Raw genomic sequence first — 25,370 nt, forward strand, 5'->3', positions numbered from 1 at the left:
TCTAAAAAGCGAAAAATAAAAAAAGAGAATGATTAATAGGAGCTACCCCTTACCCTTCGGAAACGCAGCCAGTCATTGTGGTTATACATAAAAGTTCCGTCAAATTCTGCTGTTAACTGTGTAGAGTCAATGAGCTTATGCAGAGTCTTTAGTGATGTAAAAACTTCATACTGTCAAGAAAAATTGTAAACAGTTTCATTCAGGCTGCAAATCGGTGTGATGGAGGCAGGGGGAAGAGGAGGAAACAAACTCATTGTGCCAACTATGCAAACACTTTTACAGAATCTTTTGCAAAGCGGGGATCAGGCTCCTCAGCTAGTATAAATCACTGTAGGTCTGTAGAGGTCAGTTTTCTTCATGTGCAGCATTCTGTCCTCCATAACTGAAATCATCAGGTTATGCTGATAGACACAAACTGAGGAGCTCAGCCATGGCATTCTATTCATTTGAAAAAATATTTCTGTTTCTTTTTATTTAAATTTAATTAGCACATGTCAGAGCAGGTGTTGGGCATGTGTATAAGTGCCCACTAATTTTAACAGACTCACACCTGCTCCTTACTTTCACTTACCTTTACCTTCATTTCAAACATCCATTCATTCTGTGTTTTAAGAGCAGTCTATTAATCATTTTTGTATATCAGATTTATAGCAAGAGTAATAAGTCACAAGGAACCTCAGGCCCTGTGCATGTTTCTGATCACCAGGGATCCGGGTTTGCTGTTTGCTGCAGAAAAAAAATTGGCAAAATGTGGATTTTCTCCTTTAAAGGAGAAAACTTTGGGAAACTACAGGTTTCCCTTTGCAGGCTGGTAGAGTTCTAGCTTCCAAGGGACTGGGGAGAACAGGATGCAGGAGGCGCCACATGCACGGGCATGCACACACATGCAAGTGGCAACCACGCAACATGGTGGAGAGCAACTCCTGCAGTTCCCTCAAAGTAAATCTATGGGGCGGAGGGGTTGGGGGCAGGCATAGGTTATGTGTAGGGGGTCATAGACGATGCGTGGGGAAAACAGGGGCGGAGGGAAAAGGTGACATGGTGTTTAGGGAGTGAGGGGGCACAGTATGTATCTCCCCAGATTTCTGCACCCACAATGAGGCACGGGGCTGCAGCCTGGCTGCACCAGATCTGGGCAGGAGTCACCTTCACAGCCCAGTGGGCAGGACCTGGTGGGGGAGGGAGTGCCACGCTGCGATGGCCATCCAGGTGAGGCATAGCAGCAGTAGCGGTGCAGAGCTGTGCCCCCTGCTACTGCTGGGCAGGCAGGAGCACCTCACCTTGGCAGCCATGGTGCTCCCTCTCACACCAGGTCCTGCCTGCTAGGCTGCAGAGACAGCTCCTGCCTGGTGCAGGTCCAGCCAGGCTGCAGCTCCGCACCATGCTACAGGCACAGAAATCTGGGGGGTCACAAGCCCCCATCATCCCCCGCCATGTGTCACCTATGCCCATATACTCTCCTTCCCCACACACTGCAGGGCTGGGGCCTGGGGGCAGGGAATTGGGAGTGAAGGGCACTAGCAGGGCTGGGGTGGTGGGGGACTGTAAGTTGGGAGTGAAGGGCACTGGCAGAGCCAGGGGGTACAGGTCAGGAGTGAGGGGCACTGGCAAGGCCAGGGGGCTGTGGGTTGGGAGTCAGGGGCACCAGCAGTGCGGGGGTGGGGGTTAGGACACCAGCAAATCAGGGCTGCTTAGTGCCACAAAGCGGCGGCAGGGGGGAACAACCACAGCTCGACCCGTATCCTTGTGAGTGAAGGGAGTGAGGGAGCTCTGATTTTCCATGATAAAACTAAATCAACTACCAAAATATATAGGTATTTAGAATGTAGTTTTTTATTATGGCTGAGGCACTGGTAGGCTTCCAAATTGTTTTAAAATTGTAAATATATCAATAAAACATTGTGTTCAACTGATACATATATATATATATATACATATATATATATATATATATATATATATATATATAGTGGGGCTTCATTTTAATAGTGGAAAAATGCAGATTTGGGGCTTTTTAATTGGAGAATTTGTGATTTTTTTATCAAAAAATTTTCGATTTTTAAGCAGAGAAAAACCAAGATCACTGATAATTACCCAATTATAGTAAAAGCTGTGTTAACTGGCATTTTACTAACTGGAATACTCTATTAACCAGAATTTCCGGCATGCGCATCAAGTATTTCTTGAGCAGGGCTGGGGGGAGGGGGGGAGGGCAAGGGGAGTGGCTCCCCTCTGTGTGCTGCACAGGTGCTGCCTGGCCGGCTGGAAACAGAGAGATGGGGTTGCATGCAGCAGCAGCCTCCACTGCTGCCATCCACCACCCCATGCTGCTGTGTGCAAGCCTGGATAACCAGAATTTTTAGATAACCGGCACCCCCTTACCCCATTCATGCCAGATAACAAAGCTTTTATTGTATACATTTTATCGCCTTGGTTTATCCAATAAGTTGGGCTATAAAGGGACCAATTTTACCATCATTATATTCCTTGACTCATGGGAATAGAAGTCAACTAAAGACTACAAGGCACCCAGGTAAGATGGCAAGGTGGCCATAAATATCCAATGTAAATCTGAACTCAAAAGTACCTTGTAGCTATACACTACAGATTTCAATACAGCAATTTACACAATAAGAATCCACTGAATAGGAACTACTCATAGAATAAATTATTATTCACTGTAAGAAACAGAAAACTTGGCCCTTGAAAAATAATCAAAACAAATCCATTTCTTCTAAGTGAAATGAAGTGTCCTAAATTACTTCTGGCAAAATAACTTTTTGTAGAGAATTTTGACTTCACAAAATACTGTGCATGCTTGAATCACTTTGAATCAGCTCTTCATGTTACCTGAATTGTAGCATCTTTGTCAGGCTTAAAAGCAGATTCCTTGTCGGTCAGTATCAGGACATTGTGAATGGAGTGAGGTACTACATTCTGAAAAGCAAAGCAAAATGTGCACATAGAAAATACTTCACAATAAGTGTTCTGATCCCTTTGATGTTTAAACTTTTTTCAAAATTAAAATAAATGTAGCTCAATTGGTGAATGTTATCAACATAGGATGCGATCAGGTACAGGCAATTATTTTGAGCAGAGGGCTGCTTACTGGGTTTCGACAAGCCATCAAGGGCTGCATGACAGGCAACTCAATGCAGATTAATATTAATTTTCTAACATTTTTAGGGGCCCCGCGGGCCAGATAGAATGGCCTAGCAGGCTGCATCCGGTCCCTGGGCTGCATTCTGCCCACCCCTGCTGTAGATAGTAATTTTTGGTATAATGTTTTTCCCCAAATGAGTAAAGCTATAGGATCAACTTCTGTTCAGATATTCATAGATAAAACTGAGGTTGATTTATTTTTTAAATATAATTAACTTGGATTATTCTACAAATGCAGTTATGTTTTCCTTGCAATTAACCTATGCTGTTTTCAGAGCTGGCATTAACTTTGTTTTGGCTCTCTTGTGGCCTTTGCAGAGGATATTAGATCTCGGAAAAGACTGCAGGTGCATTTTTTAAATGATCTACTTATCAATCAGGGTAGGACCCACCCCACTGAAGTCAATGGGCATCTGATTTCTAGGAGCTAGATTATGTTCCACTGAAGCATCCATTAACATAGGTCCCTGTCCATGCTTGTGCTGGATATCAGTTTGGTGCAGCTTTAAGAACCTCAGGATACCTTTGTACCTTCCCTATTTCTAAGCTCTTCATCAAAGGTTTCAGGAGATGCGGATGGGTTTCTGGTTAGCCATCCATTACACTGATCAACACGTTCTAGACCATTTGGTACTCTTGCACAGAGGCACAAAACACCACTGCAGATTTTAGCCCTAAATCTTGACACCAGTGTGGAGTGCTTCTGCTTTTTCATATCCACTGCAACTCCACAGTCAGATGGAAACTACATTTTTTGGCTGCTTTGTCTTTTCTGGTACTGATGGTGTTGCTGGTGTTTCCATCCTTGGTGTTCTATATCCTCCAGTGTCCTGTTACCTTTTCTCAGTATTCAGTATCCCTCCCTCTCTCTCCTCCATCTATGTGTTTAGAAGCTATTTTTGAAAACACTGCTGTGATATGAAGGATTAACAATGAGAGAAGAAAGGCAGACTGAGAGACTGAATTCATGATTTCATGTCAGGCAAGACAGTAATTTTACTGAAAAGGAACAGCAGGATGGGGCAGCTCTACCCTGAGTGCACCTAAAAAGACCAGTCAACAGTCAAAGGACACAGCTCTTTCTCCTGCTCCCCTCTTCCACTTTGGTGGAAGAAGTTACTTGTCTCTTACATTGGACCACATGCCAGAGCTCTTCCAAACATTGTATGTTTACGAGAGGTTATAATGAGAATGACAAAAGAGAAAATACAGCAACAAAACCCCCATTTTCCCCTTCAAGGCCTGTCTGGTGATGCCATATCAAGTTCACAATCACAGCCATTCCAAAGGTCCATGCATTGCAGACTGCAGCATGTGTTTATGGCACTGGTTCAAGCAGCCACATTTACTCTTGAAATACATTTGCTAAATTTCCAGCCTGACAACAACCATTGCTTCATCTTCACAGTTAATACTCAAATGTTCAACACTTTTTACTCCTAGTGCCTGGGAAAAGATTATCCGTAAAGCTCCACATTTGAGGTATATGTCCTGCATTTGTGTTTAAAAAAAACAAAGAGAGCTAATCAAACTGAAACAATAGGCCATTCTCTCACTCCATGTTTCAGGGATGTATTTGGTAGCCGTGTTGGTCTGAGACCAAAAAATAAATAAATAAATAAATAAAAAAATGCGAAAACAAAAAATGGACCCAGAGAAACAGACTGCCACCTTCAGCTTCCTCTGTACAAAAATGTTTATTTTTACCATCTATAATTTTTCTTGAGCCTGAGGAAGGGCGTGTGCCCCCGAAAGATTGCAGGAAAAGATTTTTTTTTTTGCGATTTCTTAGTTGGTCTAATAAAAGGCATCTTCTCTGGACCAAGAGTTCTAGAGTTTTGCAATTCTTTCACTCCCACGTTCATACTTTAAGACAATTATGAATGAAAATGCCTGATCTCAACTTTTGAACAAAACCTCTACAATGTTAGTGAAAAACTATCAGACCTGTACATTTAATTCACAACACTATATTGAGTTAATTCTTTACTTCCACTGCTTTCATTGAAGACAAATATCTTGTGAAAACCATGCCAAAACAAACTCACTGGCTTCCGGAATACAATTCAGTATCTTGTGATGACATGTATTTCCTCAGGGCACACCTGCCCCATTTCATATATATAAAGCTTAAGAAAACACTAACACACTTAATACAACAGTTAAATGAATTCAATAGTGTTTTGCATTTCTTTATTAACTAGATTGCAAAGATCTGTAGAGATTCTCTTACAAAAAAAAAAATCAAAGAGTAAGTAATTTGTTGGAAAGTTTTCCAGAGCGTATTTCTTCCTTCTCTAAGCTACTTGCCGTGGTTGTACCTTCACAGAAATAATTTTGCCCTAAAATAAGCTGTCACCACCTCAAAAACTAGGACCTGGCCATGGACACAGCTCCCTGCCCACACGCAGCCCCATCCCATCCTCCTGGCTGCATGCCCTGCTTGCATGGGTCCCAGCCAGTCTCCATAGATACCCTATGATCACTGCATAGATACCCTGTGATAGTGTGGGCTTGGGACCCTATCTGCAGAACCCATTGCAGGGCCATGTGAGCATCTGATCATGGCTCTATCCCAGCCCTGTGCTGTCACTGCTCTGCAATCCCACCCTGTGATCCCCAGCCTCACCTGCCTGTTCTGCTCCTGAACACTGCTCACTGCCCATCTATGGCCCCTTCCCAGCTGCCTGGCTACACACCCTGCCTGTATGGGTCTCACCTCCGGTGATGGGTGTGGGGCAGAGGGGCCAGTGTGCCTGGGCAGCGGGGCTGGGGCTGGCAGTGGTGGCAGGCAGAAGGAACCACTGCCATGTTGCCCCAACCTCACTGTGCTAGGAGTGTGGAAAGAAAACATTAAAAGCCAGCAGCAGCTTGTTTTTACTGAAAAAAGGACGAACACCACATTTTTACACCCTGCACTCTGTCACTTGATTATCAAACATGCCTTTTTACAGCATCTGATGAAGTGAGCTACAGCTCATGAAAGCTTGTGCTATACCTATATATTACTTTGGTTTGTCTGTAAGGTAAAAATCCACCTTGCCTTTTATCAAACATGGCCCATAGCATCTCCTGCAAGGGAACAGTTCACTTCTTCAGTTAATTTTCAACATTTTAATTTCCCCTTTGTGACAAACAAGTACTAAACATGCACACACTGGGTGCATCTACATGTGAAATTAATGCACATGAATAAATCCTGGTGCTTACTGCTCCAGAGTTTATTGTTCCTGGATGCACTGTTTGAATGTGTGCCTGGGAGCAATAAACTGCAGAGCAACAGGCACCGGGGGTTATTCATATGCAGCACGTTGAGCCAGGTTGGAGCAGCCCTGGCTGGTAGAGAGCCCAGGGGAGCCAGCCTGCCAGCTCAGGACTGCTCCCCCTTACTCAACGTGCTGCAGAGGGGCTGGATGGGGCACAGGGATGCTTCAGTGTGGGACTAGTCAGCAGGCAGCCCCCTCACTGAAGCACCCTCATGTCTCAGCCAGTCAGGGCAGGGTCTACACATGAGCTGCTGCGGAGTTTTTTACAAGTACTCTTCAGTATTTTACAAGTACTTTTTTAGTTTAGGTTCACTGCTACAGAAAGACACCTTGTAACAAAAACAGTTTAGAAGCTACTAAGACCTATATGCTCGTGTCCAGACATAACAGGCATAACAGGCAGTTTCTCCACCATAGGCAGCAGCAGTGGTGCAGGCAGCAGTTGCAGCTAGGCTGGCAGTGGCTGCTATTCTTGCACCCTTCAAAATCAATGCCAAGGGCTGGTACCCTGGTCACGCACCCCTAGGTATGCTACTGCAGGTGTCTTTTCTGGTCCTGTTTACCGATCCAGCACTAACAGATCTTTAGTTTCACTGGGTGCATCTACACAAGTTGACACTTTGCAGTTGTTACTATGCAGTCCTTTAATACTTGCATAACCAAGGACTAAATGACTGTGCAGTAACCAGTGTTACTGCATAGTAGCATCACATCACGGCTCATGCCTTGTGACATTACTGTGCAATAGTAACGAGTAACACACCCACTGTAGACAAAATCATTCACGCCACTAAAGATAGAGGGAAAATGGCCTGTTATCAGGACATTCTACATAACATATGGTTTGACATTTGTTTCACTTGGTGCAGCAAGCTGAGGTTAACAAAAAGATTATTGCAGGCGTCTCAAACATATATGCAGGGCAGATATGGCTTGTGGAACTGTTCTATCCAGTTGAGCGGGCTACTGGAAGTTGGGGTAGAGCAAGTGGGGATTTAATTTAATTAGTACAATCAGTTAGCTTTAAGACTGTAAACACTTTGTGGGACCTTTATTTATTTATTAACTCATTTGTGTGCGTGTGAATGTGTGTATGGATACATACACAGGACCTGGGACAAGAAATCCTCAAGCCTATAATATAAATTACTTTAATACTTTAAACAGTTTAGTATTTTATTTTGTACTTTTAGCTATGACTTATTACAACTCAAACTCACCTGTACTGTTGCAAAAGCTTTGAAGAGAGAAGGAATAGGTTGGCATTTTCGAGTATCCACTAAAATAACTAGTCCAAGGTCACGAACCTCCTTCCTAAAAATAAACAGATAGCTATTTCTTAAGCTGTATTTACATACTGTTGAAGTTATTTGCTTAACTTAAAATTGTATTCAAGCAGATCTGTTACTGATGGGGCAACCTAGAACACACAGGACAACCTTGAAATGCCATTTTAATCTTCACTCAGAAATAAAATGGGAGAAACTCATATAGGAAACAACTACCAGCAAGTCAGCCCCTTTTGTTTAAACCAGTGGTGCTCAAACTTTTGGCCCTGAAGGGCAGTTGATTAGAGTATAGCTGGTCTTCAGGCTGGATCATACCCGCACACCAGGATCAGGCCCTGAAGCCTGACACTGCCCCCTCTTGCCTCAGTGCCAGAAGGGGGCCCTAGAGCCAGTACTGCCCCCTGTTGTCCCCATGTACTGGAATTGGTCTCCAGGGGCCTGGCACCTCCCACCCCTGTGTGCTGGGATTGGGTCCCAGGGCCCTACCACCACCCCTTTGCACTCTTGTGCACTGGGATTGGGTCCTGGTGACCCAGTGCTATTCTCTCCCAAACCTCCACGTGCAAGGATCCAGCATATACGGTTTGGGGGCTCCCCATGGGCTTAGAGATTTGGTAGTAAAGGAGCAGTGCCATTTGCTCTCCTGCTGCCAAATGTCTAGACCCGTGGAGAGCCTTGCAGGCTGGGTGACATGGGGTCATGGACTGAATCTGGCCCATCGGGCAGAGGTTGAGCACCCCTGGTTTAAACCAACCCACCAACCAACCAACCAACAGTTCAAGTCCCCAAATTGGCTGTAGGACACTAAAGAAGGGAAAACTCTGAGAAGTGTCCTCAGAATGGTTCTCAGGTTATGCCATCCAGGAATGGAGGGCTTGTGATCAGTTCGCCATTAAAACTACCTCCAGATTCCCTGTATCCTTCTGCACTCTTTCATCATTACAGCTCCATCTCTGATTGTCCATCATTCCTAGACAGCTGTCCCATGCCATCAGAGGGGAGTTCTGCCCTACAGAATTGGCTGTGCAGATAATACATCCTCAGTGGGTGCCCACAAGGGTTTACAGAAGCAAGAAGTAACATGCCTAGATTCTCTCTTAAATACTTACATACACCCAATCATCATAGTATCTGAGGACCTCACAGCCATTTAAATCTATTTACCCTTGCAAGCTCCTGAAAATCTGGGAAGTGCCAGTACCCCCATTTTACAAAGGAAGGACTGATGCACAAAGATACTGTGGGTGAGATTCACAAAAGGGACTTGGACACCTAAAATAAGACTAAGGCAGAATTTAGGTGCCTATGTCTAAGGGAGCAATTCACAGAAACAGTGCTTAACCCCCTCACACACACAAGATTTTGACAGAAAACCTACTTATGCTCCTAAAAGTTCAGCTACAGCATGTGCCCAAGGGGAATAAATAAGCCAACCATTAACTCTCTTGCCCAAAGACTGTTTGGGAATCACAACCCAGGCATCCCTGTGAAGCTAAATGCACTAGGCTCTGAGCAGGCTAAACATCAGTTGATAAGATATGAAAAACAGTGATGGTAGTGATGATCTTTTAGACAGCATCTTAGTGGCTAAAGCATTCACCCACCCAGGCAATTGGAGACATGGGTTTAATCTGCTCCTCAGCCTGAGTGAGCACAGACCCTCACTTCCCATCTCCCAAGAGAGTACCCTAACCATCAGGCTAGGGGCTGGCCTGATTGTGGGGCACTTTCCACCCCTTTTTTTGAAGCTGGCTCACTGTATAGACAGGAATACAAGATTCATGGGGTCATTAAGAATAAGATTAAGAATAAAAGGGAGATTGGAACTGGAGCCCACAGGTGAATGATCTCCCCTGAAAATGGAGAAGTAGTGCTAGGTTCTGACTGCTGTTCCCAGGGCTGTTCATGCCTTTCATCCAATGATACGCTAATGAAAAAAATCAATGAACAATGTTAGGAGCAGCATTTTTGCAATATGCATTTTCTATTAAGAAATTTATAAATTAGAAATCAAAGGACCTGTTACATAGAGAAATGAGGCTCTTTAGAGATGCCTGGCAAAGCAGGCTTCCACATCATTTTAGAGCAGGACAAATATGAATTAAGACCCTGATTCTACATTTATACACACAACTGCCTTTACATAAGTAAGCCACAGAGGTTGGCTGATGTGTGGGATCCGCCATGCTTCAGTGATTCATTTCCCCTACCAACCACTTCTAGGGCTTTTTCCCTGAGAGGAAAATAAATATATGTCTTCAAAAAAATCCACATAATTCTGTAAGGGCAATGTGTTTCTCATTGTTACATTGCTTTTGTACCTTGAAAAGGAATATGTTTGGAAATCCTTAGCACAGAAGACAGAGAGAGAATTCAATAAATCTGCTGCTAACTTCATGGCTACTTTTTACCTGAAAGCATCTTTCTTGAAAGGATTTGCTTACTTAACTTGTTTCTGTAAATCCCCTGATATTAGGGCACTAATATGTAAATAATAGCACCACATTTCCTATCCAAGTTACATTTTTATTCTGTTGAGGATTGTTAACATGTGTTCTGCAATTGCTTCTGACTAAAATATGCCATTACTTAAAGAGAAAAGATACATTAGGAGGTTTTTATTTAAGTCTCATTATCTGTAGTATACAGGAATTGGGCAGTATCCTTTTAAATAACGTTTGGGAGCCTGCTAGTGGTCTTCACTGTCTAGTTGTATTTCCCTATGGAAAATGAAGTCTATTCAGTTTTCCTCATGTTTTGATGTTTATAGTTCCTCCTAATGATCTCCATCATAGTTGAAAGCAATACAGATGATGGAATGTATATCAAACTCCAGTTTCATAGCATTGAAAGAGCATTCACACTAGAACTCAGGAAGAAATAAGCAACAAATTGTAAGAGTAACCAGGTGGACTTTCATACTCTTAGATCTATTTTTAACACAACACACATACACTGAGTGGACCCTAAACCCTTCACAAACTGAAGACGACAAAAGAAAACTAGGGGGGAAAGGTTTACAGCCAGTGACAATGACTGTAGATCAAGCTGCAGATCTGTGATATCAAAGATTAGGATAGTCAAATTCCAGAAATGCTGACAGCAGCTGCAGGAAACACACAGATACACTCTACAAATAGCTGCAGAAGCCATTAAAATGTTTCCTGATACCATTCTGTACCCTATATTTTTCTCAGAAAATAAATATAACCAGTATTATTCATAAAAGGGCCAAATTAGCAAAGCAGCCTTAAACTGCCCTTTAACTTGTAGCCACAGATTTATGTGCATAAATCAAATTTACCTACATGATCACTAAATGCAAACTGGAGGACAGAAATTTAAAGACTGCTTACTATGTATAGAAACCAAAAGGAAGGCCAATATGAAATTGAATGAGTAATGAACAAAGATAATAACCAGTAGCATTTCCAGGTTTCAAGTTTCTGTGTCTAAGGAGCAGAATTATCATGACAGGTCTGGAACAAGTCCATAATTTCCTATTGTTTTAATATAAATAGAAGAAAATTGACATCTCTATCATGGACTCAAGGCCGTCACTTTGATTGTTTTCAAAGGTGCACTCAACGCCTTGATCTATATACCTTCTAGTAGACGTAGGTAAATTTTTCAGGCTCTACATCAGGAAAGTATTCAGCAAAGCACTAAGAAACACTTTTAACTTAAAATCAATGAGTTGAGCATAATACTTAAAAGCTAAATATGCACTTAAGTGTTTTTATTATATCAGACAAGGTTCCTTGGGTGAATCTGATATTTTTTATTAGACCAACCCAAATAGTTGGAGAATAGTTATTAAGCAAGCTTTTGGGTTCAAAAACCCTTCTTCAGGCTAAGGAAGTTTCAGCAGTTGGTGTGTGCTCTTCCCGAAAGCTTGCTTAATAACTATTCTTCAACTATTTGGGTTGGTCTAATAAAAGATATCAGATTTACCCAAGGAACCTTGTCTGCCTATGTCCTTAGACCAACACGCCTACAACCTACACCCCTTTACTATATCAGTAATTTTTCATAGAATGGGATTTTTCATTAACTAAAATAAAAATTCCTTTGCAATACCAATCTAAGCTGAACCAAACCTTTAGATGCCATTACCAGTTGTAAAAATTGGACTGTAGAAGAGCATTGTTAAATTTAAGCAACACAGAAAAAAATCATGATTTCAGCAACAGATATAATTTCCAGAATATCCTGACATTATGTCTTTGTTTCACTGGTGGTATATTTTAAACTCATCAAACATCATATCTAACAAAAACTAAAAGGACACTTTTTGCTACGTTTACAGCCCAATCTTTGTAAGCAAGCATTTTAGATAGTCACACCCCATATTTTAATGTCTGCTACCTAGATATAAGGTGTGAAGCTTTACATTCGAGGTGCTTTAACCAGACGCCTTTGAGACCTTGGGTCCAAATACAGACCCAGTACTGCCTCTGGTACTGGACCTGGAAGTAAAAAACAATGCTACTAAACATGTAACTTCTTTTGTGTTTAGTCTGCAGCCAGACACCAGAGGGCAAACTTCCAACACACACTAACGCCATCACAACTTAAAATCTCAGTAGTTTATATAGTTTAATTGCAACCTATACTTGTCATCTTGCTTTCTGGGTTGATTCAAAAGGAGATTTGATGAGCCAGAGAGTTTGATGGGGTAACGAGAAACTATTCTTGAGCCAGAGGGGTACTGACATGTCAGAAAAAATTCAAATCATGGTACACTTTCGAGAGAAAAAATAAAAAAGCAACAGCATCTTGGCCAACCCAAGCTGACAATTTTCACTCAAAACCAATTTTGCTAAACAAAATACTGGATTATCTAAAACCTTGAGCTTATACTGGAACCTGTTTGTACACTTATGACCTGATATACTGCATGTTACAGCATGTAAGTCAATTGCTTACACAGAGCCCCATGACTGCAATGACAAATGCAGGGTGTTGCAGATTTCAGGACTGAAGTCTTAAATTAAGAAGAGGGCTTATTACAGAGCAGCAAGACTCTACCATCTTAACATCTGGTAAGATGTGAACATCTGTCAACACCTGGAAGAAGAACAACACAGCTCACTTCATACCTGGGAATGCTGTAGAAATACATCAGAAGGCTAGCAAGCTTTGTAGTTATGGAATGTTCACTTAACCAAATGGGGTGCCTTGTACAGACTTGTACCACTGCTCTCCCACCACGGTCTCGGCTTCCTACGCAAATAGAGACAAAAATGAGGAGATTTGACTGGGAAGTTGAGAGCTGGAAATACAAAAGTGCCTGCCTGCACACATGTTTCTGAAAATTGACAGAAACTTATAAGTGAGAACAGTAATAACTTTCCATTCCCTATGTTTTACTATTGTGATCGCTAAGAAAGCTTGTGTTCAGAATCTGTATGAAGATCCTTCCTGTATGAAAAAAAAGAACCCTTAGAAAGCCACTCTTAATTTTGATGGGCAAGTTTTTCTGGTGGGGTAAATCAGCCTAGTTCCATTAACAGAGTTGTTGATTTATACCAGCTGATGATCTGGCTCCAATTCCTTATAAAAATAACTTGTGATAACAATTAGTTTATCTTGGAGATCTCCGAGCTGAGGGATCTTCATATACATTTCATCTATCTCATTAATCACACTGTAATCTGTGTATTACATACCACACAGAGATAGGACTCCAGACTGCAGTAGTTCTTGGTTGATGTCAAGTGATTGGTTTGGTAATTTGTGGCAAATGTCTCCAGCACTGGTAGACAGCAGCTCACTCTCACAATGGAATAGCATAGGAGAAGCATCTGTAGTTGTGTTACACTCATCACCTTGGAAACTGCTTTTTGCATCTGTCACTGCTGAGTTGTGAGGATAATCTGGCCAAATGAAAGAGAATCAGTCATATTATTTTCTGCTTTTCTGCATATTTAAAGACTGCCATTTGGACAGCTTCTTATCAACATGAAAACACTAGCAGAAAATACTGAATTTTATACATGCAGTTAGAAACAGAATAGAACAGGAAGCTACACAAAACATAATGTGATAACTACATTAAAAGAATACTCAAATTACCAGGTCAGGAAATGCCAGAATTAAAGTGGTTTGCACAATTCAGCCCCCTTGTGCATTTCATTATAACAGTCCTAAATTACACTGGGGCTGTCCAACTTCTAAGGGGCCAGAAGCCACCAGCCCCATGCCGTATGTCTCACTGTGGGGCTGCATGCCGAGTTGTGCCGCAGGCACCGCCCCCCTCCCAAAACTCTGCTGCACTGTGCCAGTTACCCAGAAGCCTGAATGCTACACTGGGCCAGGTAGCTACATGCCTCGCCGCATTGTGCAGCTGCCACGACTCCACTGTACCATGCTGGTGCCCCCACGCTGTGTGCGGTCCCCATGTCCCCTGAGCCATCCAGCCATAAGATTTCCTCAGCCCCACTGTCCCATTTCCCAATATGGGCAGGGGGCAGGAAGCAGAAACTGGAGGAGGGAAGGAGCAGCAGCAGCTGAAGCGGCAGAGGGAGTGGTGCCCAGATAGTAGACCAGGGACTGCAAGTTAACGCCTTGGGGGCCAGATGTGGCCTGCAGGCCACCCATTGGGACATCCCTGAACTACACAGTCACATACAGGGCCCTTGTCTCATTCAGTGCACAGAAATCCAAGGATTTTTTTCACTTATGAAACCTTCTATCCCTACTCACTCCCCCTCCTTAGCATTTGTCCATCATCATTGTCATCCTACCCTTTCCCCAGGTCTGGTATATGTTCCCCCCTGTCCCCACTCTTCCCACCTCTCCTCCCCTCCCTCTGCAAGCCTTGCCCCATAACCCTAGCTCTCTTGCACGACTGTTCCTCCTTCCTCCCACTGCCAGTAGGGAGCACTGTAAGCACAAGAGACAGGCTCCATGCTGCGATGCCCAATGCCAGAGGCCCTTGGCAGACAAGAAGATCAGTTGTTCAAGTCCCACAGCCATGGCCTGGAGCATATGGGTTGCATGGGGTCAGTGTATATGAAGACTAGCTGAGTGAGGGCAATGTGGGGCGGGTGCATAGAACCATCAAAGAATAATGCTGTTCACCTCTGACAAACCACTGCTGAGCAGACTGAGCAGATTTTTCAGCAGCTGATACTTTGACATATTTGGAGCCAGGTTTCACATGGATGGCAAAAGGCACATACCTCAAGGGACTTGAACTACTCCAAAGCATGGGCATGCTAGATTTTTTCAATAAAAAGTACTAAGACTTTTTTTGTCGGTGGTGCTTTGATCAACCAAATTTTTCCTTAACTACGTTCCTGGAAATAACTGAACTGCTTTGAGGCTTTTTTCTATCCTGCCCTCTTCTTCATTTTCTATCCTTCCCTCTTCTTCATCAATTTGGGACAGCCATCCAGCATAGGAAACTGCAGCCCAAATAGCTACAATCTGGCAAAGTTCATAAGCAACTGAAAACAGAGTCTGTAATCTTAATTGTAAATCTGGCTACCAAGTCTGCCTATGAAAAAACTTATATATGTAATAAAATTAAATGCAAAACACTAGCATTAATGCTACAACAACAAACACATGGAAACTTCAACTCATAGTGTGCCTATGCCTTAAAATGGTTTATTTTATAGAAAATATATATTAATAATATAAAGGTCATCATTCTAACTCCCTGGACAAGACTACATTCAGATTTTTAAATACATAAAGGCAAATTCATGGCAACAATAATCCATCAGGGAATATTTGATTGTACTGTCCATGTATTTTGAAAATAAATGCAAAATAAAAAAAATTAAAAATCTTCTGCAAAGAATGTATTTTAAATCATGCCATTTTTTAAATTACCCTGGGCATTTTGCTTTTTTTGGCTTTGTAGCTAAAGAACCACAGCCACCGTGAACTCCAAGCTCTTCTCTAACAAACACACATGCACACATACCTACATTCATGCATGTGCATGTTTCTGTAACGTCTCACTGACCACTTTTAAAACACCACAGCAAAAAACACAGAATAAACAACTTCATTAAGTTAACATGACTTTGTAAAGTAGAATTAAGGGAACTGCACAGATCAGCAACACACTTCTTTCCTCTCCAACTGCTCCACTTATATCTTCAATTCACCCATGAGGCCAAGTTTTTCAGCCACTTCAGTTGCCATTTTCACCCTAAGCTCACCCACCTCCTCTTTAAAACCTTCTACTGATAACACAGCAAGCAGAGGGAAAGCTATTTACTGTCAAATTGGGGGTGGGGACATATCTAGCTTGCACCTCAGCAACAGTGTTCACAAACTACTTCTGTAGAAATAAATATCCACAAATATGCAGAAAAAGAGGGAATGAACTTACAACTTCAACCCTAAATTGCATAATTTTATTGCTCAATTTCTCAACATTAATGCTGCATTGATACTGGTTTTCTTTGACAGGGTGGCACAGCTTGTACTACACATAAGTCCACGCGCAGAAATTAACCCATTTTTTGCTGTTCATTGAAACTTTCAGCCATTTTTCCAGGGCACATCCCATGTTCAACATGCCAGGTCTTGGTATTTGATTTGGAGATTCATAGTGGTTTCCCAAAGGTCCAAGTTCTTCTCTTATTTTAAAGTTTCTTACCCTCATGGCTGTAGGGTACAATTTGAAAACACCAACACTTGAACCTGAAACCTATTGTTTAAAAATTCTCTCTAGGTCAGTGGTCACCAACCAGTTGATCGTGATCGACCAGTGGCCTCTTCAAGTCAATCCTGGGCTGGGCAGGGGGGGCCGAGCACGTGTGAGTATGCACGCATGCCTGCCTCCCCCAGCCCAACAGGTCAGTCAGTGGGGGAGGAAGGGGCAGAGGTCTGGGGGGCATGTGCAGCGGGGCTCAGGGTGCAAAGTCCAGCCCACAGATCGGGGGGCACATGCCCCCGCAAACATGGGCAGCACCTGAGGCTGCAGGTAGGGAGTGGGGGTAGGTCCTACACAGCCATGGCAGGGCATGAGCCCTGAGCGGCTCATCCAGTGGGTGTGGGAGGGCACGCAGCCCAGGAGGGCAGGGGGGTGCATGCCCCTGCATCTGCACACAGGGCAGGCTGGGGCCGGGGCAGTGCCAGGCTCTTCCTGGCTGAGCTGCACTCAGGCCGGGCAGCTGCAGTGGCGGTACTGGTAGCGGGGCCATGGGGTGGGCCGTGGCTGTAGCCCCACCCCCCAACCCTTGCTCCCAGCACTGCTGCTGAGCACAGCGTGGGCCAGGCCTGGCGGGAACATCTGGCCCCAGCCTGCCGCATCCTGCATGTAGATCTGGGGGCATGCACCCCCCCATCCCCGTGCCCTCCCAGGCTGTGTCCCCCCCATCCTGTGCCCCCTGGATGAGCCACTTGTGGCTGTCACCCACCCCGCCCCAGCTGTGCAGGCCTTGTCCCTCCCTTGCCACCCCAATGTTGAGAGAGGACGGGATGATTGAGACCCCAGTAGTGAGAGGGGGAGTGGGCTAGGGCTGAGGCCTCAACCTGCCCCTCCTCCCCACAGCCCTGAACTCTGAGAAGCAATAGCATAACACTGCCAAAAAGTCCCATGGTTTCAGAATGCTGCCCAGGCTGTTCTCACAGAGTCCACTCAGCTCCCGTCTCTCCAATCAAATTAGTTGGTTCATGTCACAGAAAGCCTGACCCTGTCCTGAGTTACATGCAAGTACAGAGGTCCATTTTTATGGCTCAGATATTTGTAACAGAGCACTGAACAGAAGGAGAGACATGGAGAGTGAGCTGTTTGAAACATGAGCAAACCTGTCGTACACCACAATGTGATGAGGACAGAAGGGAAAGGAAAGGGCCTGTGGAAGAGAGAGGTCCCTAGGGAAAATGTTTGGAGGCCAATATCCTAGATGTTGGAAGTGTGCAGCATTTGGAAACAACTCTATCAAACAGGCTGACCTCACTCAGGTCAAAGTTTGTTAAAGAGAAAAAGAAAATAAAGTAGAAAACTCTTGATTCCAAACATCTGAAAAGTTATTAGCAACAGGGAAAAAAACATGAATTCAAAGTGATAAAACTACGCTATACTTGTTGCCACTTTTTAACACTTCAGCTTGCTGAATGATCAAAGGTAAAACATCACTATTTTATGCTAATATTGCTAAATCACAAACCTAAGTTAATTACAGGATAATGTTCTTTGATGCAACTGAGCTGCAAATGGCTGCTCTAGTTGATTCATTGCCAAGACTGAACATGCGATACCTAATCAGCAAAAGAAAGAGAGAAAGTGCTACCTACTGTATAGCGCACGGGAGTGGGGAGATCTGGAGAGGAAGGTGTTCACGGAAGTTGATTAACAGCTCAGTGCCGCAGTTTCTCTACCTTAAAATGGAACTATGCTTTGAATGCTGTTTGAGGTCCTTGGATTAAATTCTGCCGTAACATTACACTGTATTTATCACAAAGCCACACGACATAATATATTTCCCATTACTTAGAAAATTACAGTTGTAATAGATTTTTTTTAAGGTTGACATAGAGATTGGAAAAGTGTGTCAGTTGGGAACAAACTGTACTCAGGGGCCAGATGCTCAGCTGGTGCCACAGAGAGCTATGCTGATTGATACCAGATGGAAATCTGGTTCTTGACATTTTAATTTAAATATTTACAGAGGCCCTGGGATTGAGAAATAGCTGTATTCTCCCTGTAGGGATACTCATGACAGGGGTCTTCTTAGCTGAAAAACCTAAGCCAGGTGAAATAATCATTCCAGGTGAATAAGAACCTGATGCTGCAAGAAAAGGGAATCCTCCAAGCACTGGAGGGTCACCATTGCTCAACACCATGGAGGATACAGCCTTACATTTTCCAAGGAACTGCACTTCTGAAAAACAAGGCATAGAGTGTACACACATATTTTACAAGAGTTTATTGCAGTATAATTTCAATATCTGCTTTCACATTAGTTGAAAGCATTCACTTATCATGTAATATCTTCTGTTGCTGGTCAGAGCCTCTTCTAGCTGATAGAGGAGTTAGAAGTCTTCTATTTCTGTAAGTCTTAGAGAGGAAGGTTTACAATTCCGTTCTCCCTTCCTAAACAGCTAAAGAGCAGATGCAAAACTGAATAAGCACCACACTCTGAGCCACCTACACAGGAATTTGCTCTGTGCAGCAAAAAGCCACTCTGCTTTTTCATCTGCTATACAGTGACTAATCAGTGGAAGGGGAGGCAGTTCTGAGCCCAGCAGTCCTGGGCAGACTTTTCCAGCTGGCTGCCAGCCAAAGAGACTGAATGGGCCATGCTTCCTGATACAGCCTTGTTCAGTCAAAGACTGAAGACAAGGACCCTAAGCCAAAGAGATATCCCTTTCCTTACAAAGTATGGCCAAAAGAAGTGGGGAGTAATAGAAAACCTCCCAGTGAACCTCCCAAACCTTGCAGGAGTGGAGAGAGAAGAGACCTGTCTCCCCACTCACCTGGAGCTGTGCTGCATTACAGAGCAGCCCAAGTTCACTGCCAACTCCCTCTTGTCAAGAAGGTTGGCAGCTCCCCCATAGGTACAGGGCTCTGACAGAGCAGATTGATGGATGGCTAAATTTTGGTCAGAGGTACACCCCATCATAGCAATGCCATGCTGGGTCAGAATTTGGATTTTTGCCCACCATTGCCAGGTTTGTAAACCACAGTTGTACAGCCAAGTGAAATCTATTAGCCTTCATGCACTGGTACCATTGCTACTCATTGCCATATTTTTCACTTTAACCCAGTCATCACTGGTCCCATCAACGTGTTCGTTAAAATAAATTCTTCTGAAATCCAACAGTCCCATCATCTATAGAATATGAAAACATCACAGTTGCATGTGTTTGTTGGTGTTCAGTGTCTTTATTAATGATTTGGAGGGTGGAATAAGAGCTTTTTGAACAAATCTGCAGATAACATGAACCTGGGAAGGCCTGCAAATGCACTAGAGGACAGAAATGCAATTCAGAAGGATCCTGATAAACTGGAAAGCTGGGCTAGAGCCAACATGGTCCAGGAAGCAATTTCCCCCCCTATCCTGTTCCTATGGGTGTTAGGTGGGGCGAGGGAGAAGGAAGGTTCCCCTTCTTTGGAAGTATTGGGTATTGACTGCAACCAAGGCTGGGAATTTTGACTGGGATGTACCAGCACTTGTGCTGGGGCTAAAACCCAGTGTTTCCTGTCTAACAGGTCTTGTCCCTCCAGTCTGACTGATTGCCACAGGGCACATCTACACATTTATTAACGCACAGTAGTTATCCAACATTTAGTTTAGCACTTGCTTAATGAAGTACTAACTAAATGCACAGTAACTTGCGCAGTAGTGCCAGCGCATGGTTTTTAGGTAACGCTTACTGTGCAGTCACCTAATACTACTGCACAGTAGCTTATCAGCATGGTTTTTGCCCAGCACGCTACTCTGGAGTGTTATTAAGCATCTCATGTAGATACGGCCACATTTGGTATCAGAAAGGAATTTTACTGCACGGTCAGATTTGGTAAGAACTGTAAGGGTTTTCTGCCTTCCTCTCTAGCATGGGGCATGGTCCTGTTCCTTGGATCTCTTAAATGCATTTTAATAACCCCTGCAGCAGCAGGACACTGGCCACCACCATCCCCTCAACTTTAACTGCGGTAGGTTATGCCTTATGGTAGTGCAAAAGGGTTGATTGTGTAGTTTTAATAACAGGTTAGACAAGGATTTGGGTAGGGATGACCCTGCCTCAGGCAGGGGTTTGGACTAGATGAACTCCAGAGGTCCCCTCCCAGCCCTACTTTTCTATGATTCTATGACTGTCTGGCACACATGGTCCAGATTTTTCCCCATATCATCTCAGGTGCTTCCTGTGACAGCACAAAGCAGGACAGCAAAAGCACATGAGCAAGCATGAGCCCTCATCACTGAAAGCTCCCTTTTGGGAAGAGGTGAAATCACTAATGCTCATCACCACCCAAACTGGAACTGAGGGGAAAAAAATGTCTCTGTCCAGAAATCTCTCCCCAAAACTGTGGTGTAAGGCTCAAATCCTAAAAAAAAGCAAAGAAAAGTTATGATCCTGAGCAAGAACGAAATGCAAAATGAAGGGGAATCTTGTTTTAGAACTAACCAATTACTGCTGCAAAAAGACGTTTCTATGTCCATACCTCCTCCCTTCAACCTGCAAATATTATACCTGAACAGTGGCATGGCCGGGGTGAGGGGGGGAGGGGGGGGGGGGGAGCAGGGGCAGAGAGAAAACTCAAAACACCAAGTAATAGAACCCTTCTGGCAGTCACCTGCCTTACCAATCTTAAGATCACTGGGCAAAATGATTTCTAAATTTTTTAAGGAAAACTCTAAACTCAAATCCATAGGAAATTTTACTTAGAAGCTTATGTCATGTTATAGTCGTCAGAATTATATTTTCTATTTTCCTTTGATTCATGTTTGAAGGCAATGTCCACAAAGTGGTTAGCCTCTTTTCTTCAATGTGAGAAAAAGACATGCTGGAGACTACACATTTAGGGAGATTCTCTATTTTTAAATGCTGGTCTCATCAATTAGAAGCAGTCTTGTGAAAATCTATGAACAATCACTACAAATATGCTGCAGGATGTTTGTAATTCAGGATTATGTTATAATTAACAACAACTTTCCCTAATTTCAACAACAGATTCAGATAACTTATTGAGGTGGGCAAAGGTTGCCTCTGAATAATGACCGTTAGAAAAGATGTATCCAGGGGCTTTCAACACAGCATTTCATGACACTAACTTCTCTGCTGATAGTTTAAATTAAAAGAAACATATTTGTTGATTTTTCCCCTAATAAGCCAAAAAAGGAGTTATTACGTAAAGTAACTGGAGTTATTTTTAATTTATATATATATATATATATATATATATATACACACACACACACACACACACACACACACACACACACACACATATATATATAAAGTATAGGATAAATTCCAGGCCTTCAGGATATACCTAGAATCTATAGCCATGTTCTGATCTTGGTTATACCTGAGACACTCCAACAGACAAAGGACATGCAGGGGGATAACCAATAGCAGAATTTAATGCATAAGGAATTTTCTGTTCTTTCCCATCCATTGATTTTGAAAGCAGCATACATGAATTATCCTGAACATCATTTCATAATGCTAATATTTAAAGGGAAAAAAAGAATGTAAATCTATTGAAGTTAAAAGTATTAAAAAGAAGTGAAAGACAATGTAAAATAATAGTAATAAATCACCAAACAAAACTTACATTTGTGCTCCATATGCTCCAAAGTTTAGCATAGAAAGCACACAAAAGTAACAATCTGAGCACAATAGCCAGCTTGATTTAAAACAGGAACAGAGTTTTTTATATATAAAAATAACATCTATGTTGGTTTGTTTTTTTACCTTCATCCTCTTTGTGACACTTGTGGCTTTTCATACCAGCAAATAATTGACCATCAGAGTCCAGCTTCCCCAGTCTTAAAGCATGCCCATTTAACAGCTTTTTAGGGTTTCCACCTGCTGAATCATCTGAGAACACCCTGGGTCTCTGTTCTTTACTATGTGAACTTTTATGTGACCTGTCTAAAGACCGAGACCTTCGTGGGCCAGCCCTACAGTCTGCTACTGGGAGAGTTTCGTGAGGTATGAGCACTTTTTTTGAGGCCTGGGAACAATCAGGGCTTATAATCTCTCTTGTTTCCTCCTCTGATGTAAGTCTGTCAGAAAGAGAACTTTCCTTTTTGAACTGTTTCTCGCTCGTTTTGCTCTCAGAGAATCTCATCTCATCCCTGACTTCAGATGAGTCCATTAGCTGGTGTGTAGTATCCTCTTCTGCAATGGACTCCTCTGAGCTGGAACCAAGATTCATGGGGTTTTGCAAAGCTTCTATGTATGACTTCCTAAATAAGCGTCTTGTCTCAAAATACAAAGAATCCCTGAGTTGTTGTCGTCTTGGACACGGGCTGCTCAAATCTGTGCAGAAAGCAATGCTTTTGGCACTATTCTTTTTCTCCATCCTGGGAGATAATGCTTCATCTGCTAACCTTTCAGTCATCTCTGCAGGCTTGATGGACTGTGGTAATGCCATGTTTGTGATGCTGGGGCAATCCTTAGAAAACACACCAACATTTATGTAATCTTCTTTGCTCTCCTCAGTTGGGGCCTGAGGACTCTCCAATTCAATCCTGCTTTCAGGGGCATGAACAGAACTGGATACACCACTCCCTTGGTTTCCATGGGGGTCAAAAAATGGTGCTTCTATAACAGTAGAGCCAGTATCATTGGAAGTAGAACTATCACGTGAACTATTGCTTTCCATGGTCTGTGTCATGGTTTTAACATCAGTTTTGCTGCTGATTAGCTGTTTGAGGAGCGGGTTACTGGAGTAATTATGCAGGATTGTTTCAGTTGTAGGGACAAAGATTGGGTTCACTATATTCTCCCAAGGGGTTCTATACACAGCTGGGCCTGCAGTCAGTAAACAGCTTTGCAAGGGGAAGTTTTCTCTTTCACAATTTACATTTTCTAAAAATTCTGCTGTAAAAATCCATCCATACATGGTTTCAGGCACGGTGATTTCTTCTATTCCACGCCCATGTCTGGAGAGGCATTTTAAAACGAGCTTCACGGATTGCTTCCCTGCAGAAATTATTTGAAAGTAGAAATCTCCTGGCTTTAGACGGACTTTGTGCACAGATGCTAACTGGACCACCACCTTTTCATGGATACACAATGGCCAGCCCTCATGGTAGAAAATTAGACCAGTGTATTTAGCCTGTAAAAATAAGAGAGAAAGCAAAATGTCTGAGAAAAAAAAATCTTTACTTTTGATGACACCTTTTTATTACTCCTATAAAAGAAACAGGGTCATATTCTGAGGTGACTAACCTACCCCATCAACACCATCAAGTTCACCATAATCAGGCAGGGCTGTAAAGATGCCGACAGCATGTCTCTCAGAAACTTTAGATAACATGTTAAGGATTACATCAATAGTATGCCACTTTCCATTATAATAAGCAACGAGTTTATTGCTATATCATACCACAAAGGCTAATTGCATTTCAAACTGATAATAGCTTCATAAAAGAGTAGGTCTCATGGTATCAAAAAAAAGCAGCGCCAGAGGGAAAGATGGCAGCAGTGGCAGCACCAGCAGCATGGCAGCACAACTAGCAGAGTTATGCAGATGAGGAGGCAGGGCCAATTTGAGCCCCATCTGCCAAGATTGGTCCCACATGCCAAGATCTGCAGGTGCGTATTGAACCCCACATGCCAAGATTGGTCCCTTGGGGCCTGGAACTTCCCCCTCCTGCCCCAACACCCTGGGACTGGGTCCTAGAGGCCTAGCACTGCCCCTTCTTGCCCCAGTATGCTGGGATTGGATCCCAGGGTTCTGGCACCGCCCCACATATACTGAGATTGGGTTCTGGGGCTTAACACCATCGTTGCTTGGTCCTACAGACTGGGATTGGGCCCCCGATCCAGCGCATAGGGCTGGGAGCTCCCCATGGGTCCAGAAATTTGGTGGTGGGGGAATGGTGACACTGCTCTCCTAGAACCAAATTTCCAGACCCTTGAGGAGCCGTCTGGGCTAGATGACACAGGGCCATGGGATGGATCTGGCTTGTGGGCCAGGGATGAGCATCCTTGGTCAGCAGACAGAGCACTAGCCAGTGACTCAGGAGACCTGCTTTCAATTTCTGGCTCTGCTACTATCCTGCTAGGCAACTTTGAGCCAATGACTTCCTAAGGGGTAAGGGTAATCTTTACTTTGTGAACTTTTTTCTACTTAGAGTGTTCTAGTGCTCGCTTCAGCTGATATTCAGAGTCCTCCCAGGAAATCAGCCAGGCAAAAATATGGTGTTGCTAATGCCCAGCATTAAAAAAAAAATGCAAGTCTGGCTCCAAAACAATGACATTGTCTGAAAAACCACAAGACTTGAAACAACACATTTAGGATTCTTATTGTTCTAATTTTATTTAGTAGCTTGCTTGGTCTGTTTTAGTTTGTTTTTCAGGTAATGTTTCATGCACTGACTTGAAAAGCAAACAGATTCTCCACTATTCATTTGGCTTTAGGGGCTGAGGCTTTAAGTGGAACATGAGATACCACAAATCTTGTAACATGGGTCACTATTATGCGCACTTCAATTTATAAGCTAGATCTAGTTTTGAGCATTTGGCAGGAAGGTTTTAGAAGTGAATCTGCTCAAGGAGAGGACAAACTAGCGAGTTTGAAAAAAGAAGGGAAAACTCAGGGGTTTGGGACTGAAAGAAAGTGCATCTCCTTGCAGCCCTGCTCACAGATTTCTGTTCCACAGAATATGGAGCACTGTACAAGCCTGGTGCTTGCTTTTCTCCCCCTTCTCCCAAACCCTTGTTGTTTGTCGTACTTGGCAGTTACCCCATCCCTGTCCTCTACACGCAACTCAAGTTAGGATTTGGGGGGGTGGGGGGAGAGAAAGCTAGGCACCTGGTTTGCCTCATCAGAGGGACTCAAAATCAAATCAGCATACTCCACCTGCTCTGTTGAGCATGAAAAGAAGTTTGCATGATGAGGGCAGAGTATAGAAATGCATGGGAAAGAATTGGCCTTACCTGTCTGGGAATATACAGGTAGCATAATAAAAAAGAATAAACCTGTGAGCTGAAAGATAAT

The 25,370-nt window shown here is 43.2% G+C and overlaps 1 protein-coding gene across 14 annotated transcripts in view; it reads right to left on the reverse strand.

Moving 5' to 3' along the window:
• Positions 1 to 25,370, reverse strand: part of PLEKHG4B (pleckstrin homology and RhoGEF domain containing G4B) — a 220,137-nt gene that overhangs the window by 46,517 nt on the left and 148,250 nt on the right. For all 14 annotated transcript variants that reach the window (XM_059728532.1, XM_019485552.2, XM_019485544.2 and 11 more), the window contains 6 exons: positions 22,112 to 23,483; positions 13,390 to 13,596; positions 12,820 to 12,943; positions 7,649 to 7,742; positions 2,851 to 2,937; positions 54 to 170 (listed from right to left, as the gene is read on the reverse strand). In XM_059728532.1, the coding sequence (XP_059584515.1) occupies positions 54 to 170; positions 2,851 to 2,937; positions 7,649 to 7,742; positions 12,820 to 12,943; positions 13,390 to 13,596; positions 22,112 to 23,483 (2,001 nt within the window). The remainder of the gene's footprint in view (positions 1 to 53; positions 171 to 2,850; positions 2,938 to 7,648; positions 7,743 to 12,819; positions 12,944 to 13,389; positions 13,597 to 22,111; positions 23,484 to 25,370) is intronic.

Source organism: Alligator mississippiensis, chromosome 5 (genome assembly GCF_030867095.1).
Source record: "Alligator mississippiensis isolate rAllMis1 chromosome 5, rAllMis1, whole genome shotgun sequence".
In the NCBI taxonomy this organism is placed as follows: Eukaryota; Metazoa; Chordata; order Crocodylia; family Alligatoridae; genus Alligator; species Alligator mississippiensis.